The following is a 15,954-nucleotide window of genomic DNA, read 5'->3' as shown; positions in this document are numbered from 1 at the left end:
ACGTTTACCAATGTGACTACGCACTGATAAACATTGTTTTTAATCCACACAACGATTGACAAAAGAAGTTGAGTAAAATGGCATTAAAAACTCATTTTGTATTGTAACAACCGTAGTATCGTCGTATGGAACTTTCATGCGTACTTCAATTATGTTATTCTTTTGAAGTATAACGCAGAAAAATAGTAACGAAATTCTCAAGATACTCGGCTATAATTACTTAATTAAGTTAACTTGCCTTATAAATTTATTATGGTTCACTGTTACTTAATTATCGTTGATTACATTTTTTCTAACTTGGAGGGCCCGCCTGCTTATCATGAGATTATTTTAAGTCTGTGCATAACAAACGATTCATAATTTTAAGTTTAAAGTAAACAATTTGCTAATTAATTATAGAACAAAAAAGACTAGTGAAAAATCCACGAATTCGGAATAACAAAAGAAATAGCTTTCGCTATATCTTCGAGGCTGATATCTTAATTATTATTTTATTTTATTTTATTTATTTTTGCACCACAACAGGCCAGGAGGCCCAATTACAGTGGTGAATTACATCACAGAACACCCAGGCTTGAGAAAATACACACTTTAATTTTTGTGTTCTCACCGGGAATCGAACCCGGAACCTTTCGTGTGTGAGTCAAGCGTCTTGACCACTACACCACGGAGGCCGCCATTATAAAATACAAAATCGCAAGAGGCAAAATCGCAAAAGGCAAAATCAGCAGTTCACAACGGAGTCCTGGTCCCGACCCTGATGTATGGGAGCGAAGTATGGTCTTGGAAAAACAGGGATAAAAGTAGGCTGAATGCTGTCGAAATGCGATCTCTTAGGTGAATGTGTGGTAAAACTATGAACGATAGATGCACACTTGTTGAGATCCGTCCCTTATGTAAGGCTGAGATAAGCATTATGGACAGAATCAAGAAAGGAGCTCCGCGCTGGTTTGGACATGTAGAACGAATGGACAGTGAAAGAACGGCTAAGAATATTTACAAAGAGAATGTTGATGGATGCAGAAATAGAGGTAGACCGAAAAAGACATGGCATGACCAAATCCAACAAATACTTAAAGATGGACATGTCAAAAGTCGGAATAATCGGCGCGCGTGCATGAGAAGATGTATGAATGTAGAGGAAGCGAGATCTGTATGCAAAGATAGAGTGTTGTGGCGTTCTATCCTCTCTGCCTACCCTTACGGGGAAACGGCGTGATGGTTTGTTTGTTTTGTTTGTTTGTGAATGTAATTTTTCATTAATTGATCAATCACCGTTGGCTCTTCATTCTGCTGGTTTCAGCCTCCTGCAACATTCTTCGTCATTTCCTCCATCTATCCATGTCTTGCTGCACTCCTTTCAAACATAGGAGTTTGGGTCTACCGATGCGACGCTACAACTGCCTTAGGACTTTATGTAAAGTATCTTATTATGCTCTCTTTTTTCACTCATTCTTCCAACGTGACCTGCCCGTAGCAGCCTCCCTAGTTTGATAAATTGTACTATGTTGGGCGCATTATAGATATTGTAGACTTCTTCGTTAAACTGTTTTCTCTAAATTCCGTTTTCCTAGACAAATAAGAATGTTTTAATGCTTATGTTATATCCTCTCTGCCTACCCTTACGGGGAAACAGCGTGATGTTTTGTTATAATTGTTGTTGTTACAAAATCAATAAACACAAATCGGGACGATGTTTTGCTTCTTACACGTTACGAATTATCCTATGATTTATGCATCACTCGTCTTTTATTTTTATAATAAAGTACCATAAACACCCACCATGAAAGTTCTTTTACTTCCACATTACCTTCTCTTAAATAATCTTCATCTCTGTTCATGTAAAATATTACTAAATTGTAAAAACTAATATTATGTAAGTACTTGACAACTTAGGGATATATTAACTATAATGTATGATGACAGGTCAAATCCAGTTTTTCGGTCGAAATTATCATGTCTTGGTAGAAGGCTTCAATAAAAGGAATAAAACCATTATTTGTCTACTAACAATTTGACCTACTCGAAATATTGAAAATTTAACCAACTAGTTCAAGAAGATGTATAAAAATTAAAAATGTATTTTTTTCTTTTTCTTAATTCTAAAACAACAACATTATTATACTTGTAGAGTAATTAAAAAAAACAGTAAAGTAAACCAAAGGAATTATCCGGAATATAAAATATTTTCAGAAAGAAGTTGAAAATTTTATTCCAATACTTTGTCTAAAAAACTAACAAAATCGGTTCAGTTTTGAGGTGCGGAAAACGATAGAGCGAAACGTGGATTTTGTCGATTTTAACAAAAGGTCTGACGACATGCAGTTGTCTTTTTTGCACAGTATCGGGGAGGCATCTGCAAGACAGTGACAGAAAAACAACGTTCGAACATCTATTTATCAAAATTTTTTATCTAAACCGAATCACAAAAATAATATTGAATACGTACATATCTAATTTGGACTAAATACAATAATTGATATCAAATTTTCGATTGTGTTAATTTAATATATTTAGCAAGAACTCCAATCTAGCAATAGCAAAGCATTGCCGGGCTCAGCTCGTAATAAATAAAAACGATGCTAATCCATCTTTATCCCAGACTGTTTTAGTGGCAAAGAGATCTACGAAAAGCCGGAAGATCTATCCCAAAGAATTCCAAGTTGACGTGTGACGAATTGACTAATCTACGCATTCTGGACATTGGCATAAAAACAAAAGTAATTCATTAATTCAAACGAAAAATCACGCATAAAATACTTTACACGAAGAACTGTATTCTTCGTCCGCCTGGACACAGACAATAAATGCTTTATTTTTAAATTTTGTTTTTCATAAGGGCCATATAAAAAGTATTGTAATTATAATTTTCAACTTCTTTCTTAAAATATTTTATATTCCAGACAATTCCTTAGGTTTACTTTTTTTTTTTTTTTTAATTACTTTACAAGTATAATAATGTTGTTGTTTTAAAATTAAGACTTTTTTAATGAGGAAGCTCAGTGGTTTTTTTAATGTTTCTATGTATCGTATTATCAGCGCTATGATTTTTTTAAACTTCAGTAAATATGAAATTACTTCTCCGGTGACGTCACAAGTTCTAGCCGGTGAGTTCTGCTGCTTGGTGAGTTGGATTTCTAAAACAGTAAATTTATCACACACTCTTTCATCGGTTGATTGACGTAGTTCAAAGTAGTTCATTTTTATCTGTAGTTTTATTTTTTCATGCTTTTTTCAGATACTTCATTCTACAATGAAATGATCTAATTATTACCGCGCGAAAGATTTTATATACGATGTCCCGTAGCAACGAACTTCCGTATCAAATGTGTAGTTTTAATTGATTTGAAGAAATCTTTTATTCATATTCATCTGAATTCTCCATCTCTGTAGTAATTTTTTTTTCTTCTTTTCTTTTAGTTTAATCAGGAAAAATCTATGTACATAATGTTACAACTAAATACATTTTTTTTATATAAAGTTAATACATATATTTATAATAACGTTTTCCATTATGTAAACGAAAAAAAATGTTCTTGTGCACATAAGGGGGAGTGACGTTTTACAATAATATGTTAATTTTATTTTTGATTCGTAAATATTTTCAACATAAATTACAAAAAAATATACTGTTTTTTTAATGAGTGCCACGTAAAAAAGATTAATGAATATAATTTTTGACTTCTTTTTAAATTATATTTCTGACTGCACCTTTTTATTTTCTTTGTTCATTACACTAATAAAAAATATTATTTTGCTAGTATAATAAAGAAAAATATCACATACCACGAATACCGATAAAATATATGAAATGGATGTGGAATAATTAACTGTAATTTCAAAATCAGTTTGTTATTAAATCAATTTATTCATTGTGGAAGTATTTTTTTATACACAAATGTAAAAAAGAAATTCAATAAAAATACGTTCGTAGAAAAACGCGACGTGTTTGGCCTTGGTTGTTGTAACGTCAAGATTCGTGATATTGTTCTACACGAATTTCAACAGCCACGTACAAATAAACATAAATCGTGACGTATTAGGGGCGCGGCCAATAGAATCACCGTTTTTGCAGGAATTCAAAAGTATTTTTATGTTACCGACTAATAATTAGAAAAAAAAAAGTTTTTTTACTGGACAGTATTTCATAGACATTTATTACTTTTAAAATTTAAATAAAAAAAGTGATATTTTCCTATTATGTTTCCTATTGTGCTGTAGTTGTTTTTAATTTTTGAATTAAGATGTTACCAATTGTAGGTCACGTACTTACATTTTACAAAAAAATAATTTTTTTCTTGTTTTTTTACAATAAACATAAATAGTAAAACGGAGTATTAAAAAAATAAAATAAAATTACATAACAATGAAATACATATTAATAGTAAAAATAGTAAACAAAAAATCCCGTATGGCCTGTTCGTGGGTATACAAGAATATGCTAATGAATTTATGCTCCTATAATAAATTATAGACAGTTATAATATATTTGTGTAACATAAGAAAGAAAATATAAGATATTCTGTAAAAGATAATATGGTTTTTTTATAGTAATTAAAAAAGAAAATAAAAAATATTTTAAAAAACACATAAATATTCCTTATTATTAAAGGGCAACAAAATAAATCATAGAAAAAAAGAGTTCGTATCTTTAGTTTGAATCCAGGATAGTGCATGTTTTTTAAAAGAAGGAAAAGTTTGTAATCAATGAAATATTATCAGTAAAAAAATAATAAAAAAATTTTGGGCCTATAAAATATGCATGTCTCTGCGCGAGCCTCGATTTACAATGTGGTATTTCTAACACATTATTTTAAGTAAATCTTAATAAAGTTAAGCTTCTGAACTGCCTGTAGTAAAACCAGCGATCCACATACTAATAGTTCCTCCATGAACCTCTAATAAAGAGCATTCTGATGGATTATAAAGGATATATAAAAATCGAGCGTGTCAAATTTCATTAGGCAACCCTCTTTCAGAACTCCGGAGTAGACTAGTATCAAACCCCTTACAAAGGGGCCGAAACGTGCCCTCATAAAAGGCACTTTTTGAATCCTTTTGTAATGTGGGCCACAGATTGACAGTTCCAGGGTTGCCATGGCCAGTAATTGAATCAACTGCTCTTTGGAATATCATTTCAAATTTCATTTTTAGAACCTTCCTTTTCGGTATCTACCGGAATGCTTTTCAAATTTAAATATTGTCCCCTTGACGTGTATTCATCGAAATATGACGATTTTAATGTAGGACTGTTTGGGTAGGTACTTGGAATATAAAAGTGCGTCGTGATCTACTCAAGATTAAACATTGATTGGAGATTAATGTATCCGTTCACAAAATATTGTAGGTATGCATTTACTACAGAATCGTACATTTACACATTGAAGAAATTTGGTAGTATTTCACATTTTTTTAATATGTTGATGGTCTATCAAACTAAGCAAAAAAAAAAACAATTGTTTTTATGTATCGTATTATCAGCGCTATGGTTTTTTTAAAGTTTAGTAATTTTTAAATTTTTCCGCCCGTGACGTCACAAGTTCTCGTCGATAACTTTTTCTGACCGATAAATTGGCTTCCCGGAAATCGGAAATCTTTCAAAACACTCTATAATTGGTTGATTTTGAAGAACTTGTGACGTTAACTTAAAGTAGTTCATTTTTATCAAAATATTTTTTTTCCATACATTTTCGAAAAACTACGCAGTAAAAATAAATGCTTCAATTTTCACCACATGAAAGAAAACATTTTGATTTCCAATTTCTCATGGCACTTTAATATGAGGGTACTATTTGCAAACGCGGCAACATCCATCTTTCTTTGTTTTGAGCAAATCACAATAAACTGATACAATACTTAACTTCAACTTTTTTTAAACTTTAACTTTTTATTAAAAACAGTAAATATTTTATACGTAAGCAGTGATGACATAAGTATGATTATGTCAAGAAACAGTAGTGATATAATAAATTAAATTTATACATTCCAACTTTACAATACTCAAATAGAGGTTGCCATGTTTGCAACAAACCCGATAATTTAAAAGTCAAGTTCTTACAAATAAAGCCGTTTTTTTAACTGACAGTGTTATAATTATTGTAAAAAAATATATTCTAAATAGGTTAAAATTAATATCTCATTTGTTTAGTTTTTGGATTTTGCCGGGTTTGCAAGTAGTACCCTCATATTCCGATTTTCCACGACGCCTGTTTAAATGTTTAATATTAAGCATAATGTGCGTAAATACGTAGAGCGAATTTTCTACCCACCTTTCTTTATTTAAAATATTAAACGGAGAATTGCATTTTGATTTTCTGTACGTATAATAATAATATTTTGTTATTTTTTACAGCGCCATTTTTGTGAAAATCACCTCATGGGCGCTTTTCAATCCAACCTCCATTCTCACTTATTTAACACTGCCTACATATTAAACTGTCTGATTTTAAAATTAAGGGCACTTTCTAAGACTGAGGCTGTCAACGTTTGTTATTTATTGATCAATTGTGATGGGATTCCATTGTTATAATACCTGCATTATATATATTATGTAAATAAAAATATTTGATCCTTTACATTTATTTTACTAATAAACGCTATTTCCATTGAATTCGCAACTTGAGACTGAATTATTTTTAATTTTAATTTTATCTTATTAATTTTTCACGCCCATAAGGGTTTTACATACATGGAAATTATATACAACATGTGTGTATACGCAAATCTCCCAAAATATCAAACTAATAAACTTCAATCTGTTTTCAATGCAGCAGCAAGGCTTATTACGGGAGTAAAAAAATATTCTCACATCTCACAACATCTTCGAGATTTGCACTGGTTTAAAAGCCCAGAGAGAATAAAATACAAGCTGTGCTGGACAGTATTCAAATCCCTTCATGAAATGGCTCCAAAATACCTATCGGACCTTTGTATTAGGGAAAATACATGTCAAAGAAAATCTACTCTTAGGTCAGCATTTGATTCAGGAAGAGGAAAACTTGTTGAAATCCGGCGCTCCCCAAACACTAGATTTGGAGATCGTGCTTTTGCCGCCGCCGGCCCCTCTGCTTTGAACCAATTGCCTTCAAACTTACGAATCATCGACAGTCCCAGTCAGTTCAGATCCCAACTAAAATCCCACCTCTTTAAACTATTATACCCTCAATTTTAAATCTGGAAATATAATGTATCACTTAAGTTTAGTTAGAATGTAAGTTTAGATATACAATTGTAAAGCGCCCTTGAGGTGATTTTTTACAAAAATGGCGCTTTATAAATCAGCCAAATATTATTATAATATTATTATGTGTATTTAACAAACATAAAATTTTAAAAATACAATATAAAGCAATAAAAGATAGAACAGTGTTTGGCAGTAAATTTGGTATAAAAAAAATAAGATGAGTATATAAACAACATAAATTTAATAAAATACAATATAAAGAAATAAAAGATAGGAACAGTGTTAAGAAGTATAGTTTGTATGAAAATAAAAATAAAAAGATGAGTGTATAAACGACGTAAATTAAAAAAAAATACAATTTAAAGAAATAAAATATAGAACTGTGTTTGGAAATATAGTTGGTTTTTAAAAAAAATAAAGATTAAAAAGTTATTTACAAAAATATACACAAAGACTAAAGATACATACGTCACAAAAAATACCAGCTGCTCAAATTAAATTACGAGAATAAATCAAATGTTTTATAATATAATATTGTATAAATAAGTAAAATTAACAATCAACGTAAACTAGATAAGTGCAAAATATATTGTTTGAGTTACAAAATATAGGTATACGATATTCAGTATTAGTAGAAATCAATCAATCTACACCGTCTGTTGCCTTTCCCATATATATTTGATTATATAACTTTTACTATGGATTACCTATATTAGAATTAGGAATAAATTATTATATTTACGTTATTCATTATTATTATTTTTTGTGACTTTAATCATAAACATATTAACAAAATTTTCCTTAGAGTAATAATCTCATTGAGTCGACCAAACGGAAAAAAACTCTTATATGATTATTGACTACGAACTTAGCTACAGACTACAGCAATGTATCACTGTGGCTAAAAATTAATAAATTAAAATTAAATGTTAACAAAACTAAATATATGAATATAGGAAACAAAAGAATAGAAATTACAGAATTGTAATAGAAAATGAAAAACTTAATGAAGTCACTAAAATTAAATATTTAGGTGTAATGTTGGATTCAAAACTTACATTTCACCAAAACGCTAAGATGGTAATAAAAAGGATTGCAAAAAAATATCAATTTTGGGAAGGATCAGAAGATTTATTGATAAGGGCTCTTGCAAAACTATTTACAAAGCAATTATTGAACCACACGTTAACTACTGTAGTAGCATTTTATTTTTATCAAACAAAGAAAACATAGATAAACTAACTGTATTACAAAATAAAGCCTTTAGAATCATTTTGAAAAAAAAAACAGATACACGAGGGTAAAGTCGATGGTAAATGAAATGAAATTATTAACATATAAACAAATAATATTTTACAATACAATGATATTTGTTCATAAAATTATAAACTCTAATAAAAAAACAGAATTTTGGAAAAAAATTGATCGGAACCAGCATGAACACGATCACAATACTAGAGAAAAGAATAAAATTAGACTTCCATTTAGGAAAAAGGCAAATTCACCAAATTCAATTTGATTTAAAGCAATTAAAAAGTATTACGAAATGGAAAAAAATATTTATGAAGAAAAAAACATATCAAAATTTAAAATAATGGTCAAGCCATATGTGATAAACAATTTATAAATTAAATATATTTGCAATGTTATTATTAGAACACACATAACAATATGTATGATATGTGTGGCCCTACTTTAAGATTTAAATAAAAAAAATAAAAAATGAAAAAATACAACGGGCCGTGGGTACTTGCGTTGAGAATTGCCAGCGTAAACCGAAACCGTCCATTGCACGTTTTTTGTTGAACTAAAAACTTTTATTTGAGAATTATTACTGAGCATATTATATAATGTTTCGTTTCAACAAAAATTATTTCAGTGTAAATATTTACTAACTTCTGGAATCTTAAATACCTACCCTGCGCGGTCCGTCTGTCTATAGATTGGATGAAATCAATGCTTCTTTATAAAATTTTACTTCTAAACAATTAGATACTATTTATTTCATATAATAAAATCATCCGTAAGTTAACTAATCTTTTAAGTAATTACAACAAATATTTTTCGATTAGTTTGTTGTTAATCGTAGCGATTTGAGATGGGTTCGATGTTCATTAATAACTTTTAAAAATTCTGACAACCCTACATGCAACCTTTCGCTTGTGCAGTTATGCGCGAACTCCGCTTAATACTGCATATGTCTGATGATATGGGGCAAGAGTTTATTATAGAATTCCAAGTCCGCGCACACACAAATTAGAATCTTTAGAAGCTCTGCGGAAACAGTTCTAACAAACCAATCCATATCAAATTTACCACTGAGTTTGGTTATTGATACAATGGTATTATAATATTGAAATATGAAAAATAACTGTTTTGTGTTAAAATAATAGCATAAAATTGCCTTTTAGTATTTTCTTTTTCGTATACTTTTTAGTATAATTATTTCAAAGCACTTAGGTTCAAATTAAATTTTAAACTCAAATTACTGTGCTGGTAGAAGGTACATATTTTATATATGTGTCGTGTACCAAATAACTGCTTTCCTAATCGAAAACCTCACCGCACGCCCCTGCTACATAGGTATTAAGTGTATGTTATCTATAGTTTTATTTTCTTTGTGTTTTAAATATAGTGGGAATGTAAAGCAATTACAGCAATAAACTTTTCAATAATACTGTTTTTTTCAACCCCAATATAAATGAATGGAAATTTACAGCGCAAATAAAGGTATAAATAATACGCCAGCCGTTCTTTTTATTCAATATATTGCACCTTAAAAAAACTTATCATTCTATTCATTCTCATTTTATTTGCATCAAAATAATCTTAATTAAAATCATAATCAAAAGTATACGTAATAATAGAAATTTAACTATCGCGTTTTAAAAAAATCATTAGATGCGAGTAGATTTCCCAAGTTATGTTTTAATGGCGGCCTCCGTGGTATAGTGTGGGTTAGGATGCTTGACTCACAGACGGACGGTTCGGGGTTCGATTCCCGTTGAGAACAAAAAAATTCAATGCGATTTTTCTCAAGCCTCGGTTTTCTGTGCTGTAATTCATCACCTCCTGGCCTCCTGGCCTGTTGTGGGGATAAAAGGACTCATTAAACTTTTACTGTATATTCCATTTCAAAGTTTTTTTTAAATTAAAATTTCTATTTTTTTTTTTCAGAAATCGAAGCTGCAGAAGCTTGCAAGTGGCTTAGGGCAGCTGGGTTTCCACAGTATGCTCAAATGTATGAAGGTAAGTCAATTTTTCAATTATTTATACACATTTAAAGCAAGATTTAGAAAATACATTTTTTATAACAATCGAACTGACATGTGTGTTGCAATTATAAAACTCCATTTCATGTGTTAAATAGTAATGCATGGGTTCGTAGATATCTTTTCAAATAGTTTATCTGACATGTGCATAAGAAAAATTAACTATTTTCTTACTGTACCAAAAACATCCGGGCTTTACGGTGCCGTGTAGTCATTACACATTTAAAAAATTAGAGATTTTAAATCGGAAAATTGCAGTTGCTTAAATTATTTATAGTCGAAAATAAAAGCGATGGTATTTTTGATTTAATTGAAATAAAAAAAAACATTAGGCCATGCTCGCAGCGGGGTGAAAAAACCACCCCTAATGCAATTTGGAGAGCTACTAACTGGCGTCTGGCAGAAGTACTGGCGACTTTGCTATTGGCACGTGTGACGCGTGATATTCTCTCTTTCACTCTCAAATATACCTGTAGTATCGAGAGTGAGACACAAGGAGCGTGTGAGACGATGATGTATTCAGTGCTCTTTTACTTTATACTCAGCAATATACGACACATCGGTAAACTTTCTATTGTATTGGTAATTTATCCCCGATTTTTGACAAAATTATTTTTCTGTTCCCAAATAGTTTTGATTATTTTTTTTTTCAAATATTTTAACCGATACGTAAATAAAAAGAATACTGAAAATCTTAACATAGAATTTATAATATTTTTAGACATGTTTGTTTTAATTAAGTTATTAGATTCAATTTGTATTAGCTACTCATCACTGAGAAGGGAGAGTTAAATTGTTAAATGTTTCTTATAAAAAAATCAATGATAAATGTGTAAAAATGATATCAATAGTTAAATAAAAAAGTTTGATGTTTTTTTTCTCATATTATCTGCGTTTTTAATTTTTTTACAACGTCACAAGTTCTTGTCGGTGAGTTCTGCTGATTTTCGAGTTGGCTAACTGGAAACCTATCACAACTCTCTATCATTCGTTGATTCGGAAGGACTTATGCCATAGTTCAAAGTAGTTTATTTATTTAAATATTTTTTATATACTCTTGAGATACTTCGGGGAACAACTAAATGCTGCAATTTTTACCGCGTGTTGGAAAAAAAAATAATATCCGATTTCCCGTAGCACTGAACTTCCTCATTAAGTTAAAATCTAGTTCGCGTGTTTATATTTGTGCTTATTTTTTTAAGAAAATCGTTGTTGTTATATATAGACAAATAAAACAGAATAAACAAATAAATACTCTAGAGCAATTTAATCTACATATGAATTCTGAAATGGTTGGTTTTTACATATATTTTATATAATATACCTTACAATTTATTTCTATTAACGATGTATTTATAATATGTCTTTTAATCGTAGTTATTAAAATTTGTATTTCAAATGTTTGTCATACGTTGGTTGCGTAATAGCTAGTCATCTAAACAGTAAAATTATTTACTAAAGAATTTGTTTTTCTTTTTTCGTTTTGAGTGACTACATAATCCCTCAAGTACAAAAAATCTTACAACGTCTCATTTTATCATTATTTGAATATCCGATATTTGATATTTTTTATGGTTTTACTCAAAATAAATATTGAAAATCTTGAATATTAACGTTTCTTAATTTGTTTAATCATTTTAGTTAGCGTTTGTCACCCACGTGTAACAGAAGACTTCGGCGTTCATATCGCGTAGGAGTCACAATACGATACCTTCTTACTTCTTGCCTCCGCGTTACGATCTCGCCTGTAATCAACGCAATTACGCTTCTCGCATTTATTGTATTAATTGCTTTATTATTTAATAATTCCGAGAAAACCTAGGCGTATACCATTTTGACTAACTATTTTATTTACGTATGAACTTATTTTATTAACTCAAAGTTGAACTACAATCAAACGTCAGTAAGAAATGCCTCGCACGTTAAAAAATTTGCAAGCGACACCGACGCGATGCGTCAAATTATTTCAAGCGATATACGAGTATTTGACGCATTAATATGTCCGACGCGTAGAAAAAAGGTTTCAATTTAATATTAACTTAATTATGGCTGAATTCATCTTCAAATTTTTAAAAAACAATACGTAATTTATTTAAAAGTCGAACAACTTTGATACCGGTTGGTAGAAACAAAAATCATCTGATCATTCCATGTTGCTCCCAAGTTGGTGCATATGGTGCCCACAAAGAGTCTCCATGCATCTGTATCGGCTGCTATTCTATCTGGACTATCTTCTATCAGCAGAAAGATCCTAAGGCTACGAGATTACAGAGAGCTCCTTCCGGCAGCTTTTTTCGTTCAGTAACGAGCAACTTTTTTGTGTATGTAAGCACCGCCAAAGAGACGTAAGTCCTCAGATGCGGTATGTGGTGGGCAAGCTGTATCAGCTGCCAGCCCTTATGCTTTCTTCTAAGTCAGTTTCGCGTCTCGTAGTTCTCGCGGACGTCCAGGACGTCGATAACTTGATGCCTTGTAAAGTAGGCAAGCATGTTTAAGGATCTCAAAAGGCATCTGCAATGTACAACCCAACCTACTGTATCACCGCCGCTTGATAGTAGTTGTCACTTGAGTTTGCTGCGTCCATCTTCTTATTTCTCTATTCTTTACAAAGTCAAACCACCCAAGACTATAATATAATTTATTGTAATATTCTCATAATATTGGATACCTATGTACATATAAAACCATAAATATGTATATATTGGATATAACGCTTTCATTATTTTGAAGATGATTTTTTTTTCACAATTTTATTAATGAATTCCATAAATAGTACATGTTTTTTTTATTCTATACAAATCTACTTTTATACATCTAGTAATTGTTATAACTGTAACTCCCCAAAAAAAGAGACTAACTCTTGTGCTTGGAGAGTGACTCACACTATTATAGTTATTTATTTCTTAGATTTTATATAATTTAGAATATAAAAGAACATCAGAAAAAAAAACATAGGGTATATAAAGAAAAACAGAAAATAATCATGAATTCAAATCAATTAAAAATTCATGCAGTTTTTACACTTGTTTGAAAATTTCTATAAATTTACCTTGAATTTATTTATAGATATATTCGTTTTAATAGTTTTTGGTTCATTGGGGAGACTATTGTAATTTTTGACACCTTTGATAACAATGCTATTTTGACCATGACTTGTTTGGAGTTTAGGGATTTTAATATTATTTTAGTATCCGAGTGAATTATTCATCTCAAATTCTTTTATTTTTTCTTATTTATAAATTTGTATAATGGAATTTGTACATAAAAATATTAAGCGGGTTATCCAGTCGTTTATTAAAATTTATGTTTATGTAGTATTCTTTAATAATATGCATCCCTCCAATTTCTATTTTGTTTTCTCTGAACTCAACACATGGTTCTTGGCCTCATAGAGTTAGGCATACGTTATTATTTTTTTGTAAAATGTGTCTTTATATAAATAAATAGAATTTTAAAAAAATAGAAAAAAGTGGCCACTTAAATCAGTTCATAACAGAACGACAGTAAGTGCCGAGAATTCCATATTTATTTTTCCAAAATGTTCGCCATCTGTTGTAATTTGTTAAATATTTTTGTGTTTCACAATATCAGATTTTACCGATTAATCGCTAGATGATAATTTGATTCGTGCGAGAGTAGTCTGAATACATAACCAACTCTAAGAAGAAGAGAAACACCACTGTTGTCAGAACGAATTGTTATCACGTTTATTGGAAGTTTGTAACAATGTTATCAACTTCTAATATCATTTGTATTGCCATCATTAATCGTCAAATTACTTACGTCACGGACAAAACTTTGGGGAGAAATTCGTCCGAAATGTCAGGGTTAATTAAATATTAGTAAATATTTATATATGACCACTTGCCTACATTTCTATGTCTACCGGTTATGAGACTTTTCTCGTTTCATCGTCAGGACAAAAATTACACACAAAATATTAAACCAACGTGCTGATGTGATACACGCTATTAGTCGCTAACCAACACCAACACGTAAACTTGTACTGCACGCGATGGCTTCAAAGAATCACCTTTTACCGCCGATATGCGTATTGCGCACAAAACACCAGACACGCGTGCGTACATTTATATTCTAAATCAGAAATTAAATAGAATCCAATGAGAATCTGTAGTGTCCGTGTCATGTCTATGAGAAAAGTATCGTTGTCAGCAATCAATACATATTCCTTAACTATCATAAAAATGGCGCTATGTACAATATTCGCATTGATAATAAAAGACATATTAAATTATTGGCAATGCAAAAAAATATAATATAACAAAGTTAGTATCTATACACAAATCTTTAACGGGTCGAAAATGTAAATATTTCATTTAAGGTAATTAAAAAAGATTTTCGCGACTCATTCATAATGAGTAAGCAGATATTATTTAAGAAGGGTCATCACTTATTGCAAGAATATTTTAACGACTTTCAAACTTTTCGGCTTGTTGTGTTGTATTACTATCTCTTAGCTCAACTTTTGCATTTTTGTATACTGCGACAACACCAGATTGGCATCTGATTTAAAATAATAATATAATAGATTCAAAATTATAAAACAACCTTTAGGGGATTACCGACTTTTCTATGTCTACCGGTTTCGAAACGTACCCGTCTCTTCGTCAAGACACCAAAACCAACATGCAAAACCCACTATACACCTCCATGGTTGTAGCACAAAAATATAAAACAAACACGACATGTTTTTTTAATTAGTAACCCTTACCTGCACTGATTTGGTTACGAAAATATTTTAAGTTTTGGGAAAAATATTTGATAACGATATTTTTCGACAGAAGACTCACATGGCGGAACCACATCAAAGCCAAGAGAGATGAATTGAATTTTTGTTTCAGTCAAATACAGTGGTTCATGGGAAGACGCTCCATCCTAGACTAGAAAATTAATTACTCGTGTACAAAGTAACACTCATACCAGTATACACCTACATTCCGTAGATTCTAAGGAATACAATGCGCATGAAGTCACTCTAGTATTGACTACAACGCTTTCAAAATTTGGTATTGCGAGCTAAAGAGAATGCCCCCTGGTTTGCCAGGAACACCAAATTGCACGAGTATCTTCAAGTGCGTTTGTAAAATTTCGTACAGTGTACCAGCAAAGGGTCGGTAACCACATCACTAGTCTGGCCGGCAGCTTACTAGATGAACTCAGAGATGTTAGAGGCATCTCATTCACTTTAGCGTTGGATTCGCCAAATAGTTAGATATATATTTATATATATTTGGATAATTTATATAGCACCGTTTTTGTATCAGCTCAAGGGCTCTGTACAATAAATAAATATCCCGGCACATCTTGCAGCTACTGAGCGCATGGACTGTAAGAATTTTAGACCCCATTTACTATATTTGGAAATTTGATAACATTTACCTATTAAAGCTAGATTACTAATCTTCTTGCAGCTACAAAATACATGGACGAGTGAAATTCTTGCAACTTAAATTTTTACCAATAATTGTACAATAAATT

General features: G+C 30.8%; 1 protein-coding gene across 4 annotated transcripts in view; it reads left to right on the top strand.

Moving 5' to 3' along the window:
- cv-c (RhoGTPase activating protein) overlaps positions 1 to 15,954 on the top strand; it is a 706,457-nt gene that overhangs the window by 531,508 nt on the left and 158,995 nt on the right. For all 4 annotated transcript variants that reach the window (XM_088223710.1, XM_088223711.1, XM_088223712.1 and 1 more), the window contains one exon: positions 10,361 to 10,432. In XM_088223710.1, the coding sequence (XP_088079836.1) occupies positions 10,361 to 10,432 (72 nt within the window). The remainder of the gene's footprint in view (positions 1 to 10,360; positions 10,433 to 15,954) is intronic.

The sequence above is a fragment of the Micrasema longulum genome, unplaced genomic scaffold, assembly GCF_059751315.1.
Source record: "Micrasema longulum isolate JH-2025_06_02 unplaced genomic scaffold, ASM5975131v1 h1tg000248l, whole genome shotgun sequence".
In the NCBI taxonomy this organism is placed as follows: Eukaryota; Metazoa; Arthropoda; class Insecta; order Trichoptera; family Brachycentridae; genus Micrasema; species Micrasema longulum.
Note: the sequence above shows the minus strand (reverse complement) of the source record. Positions and strands in the feature narration are given on the sequence as shown.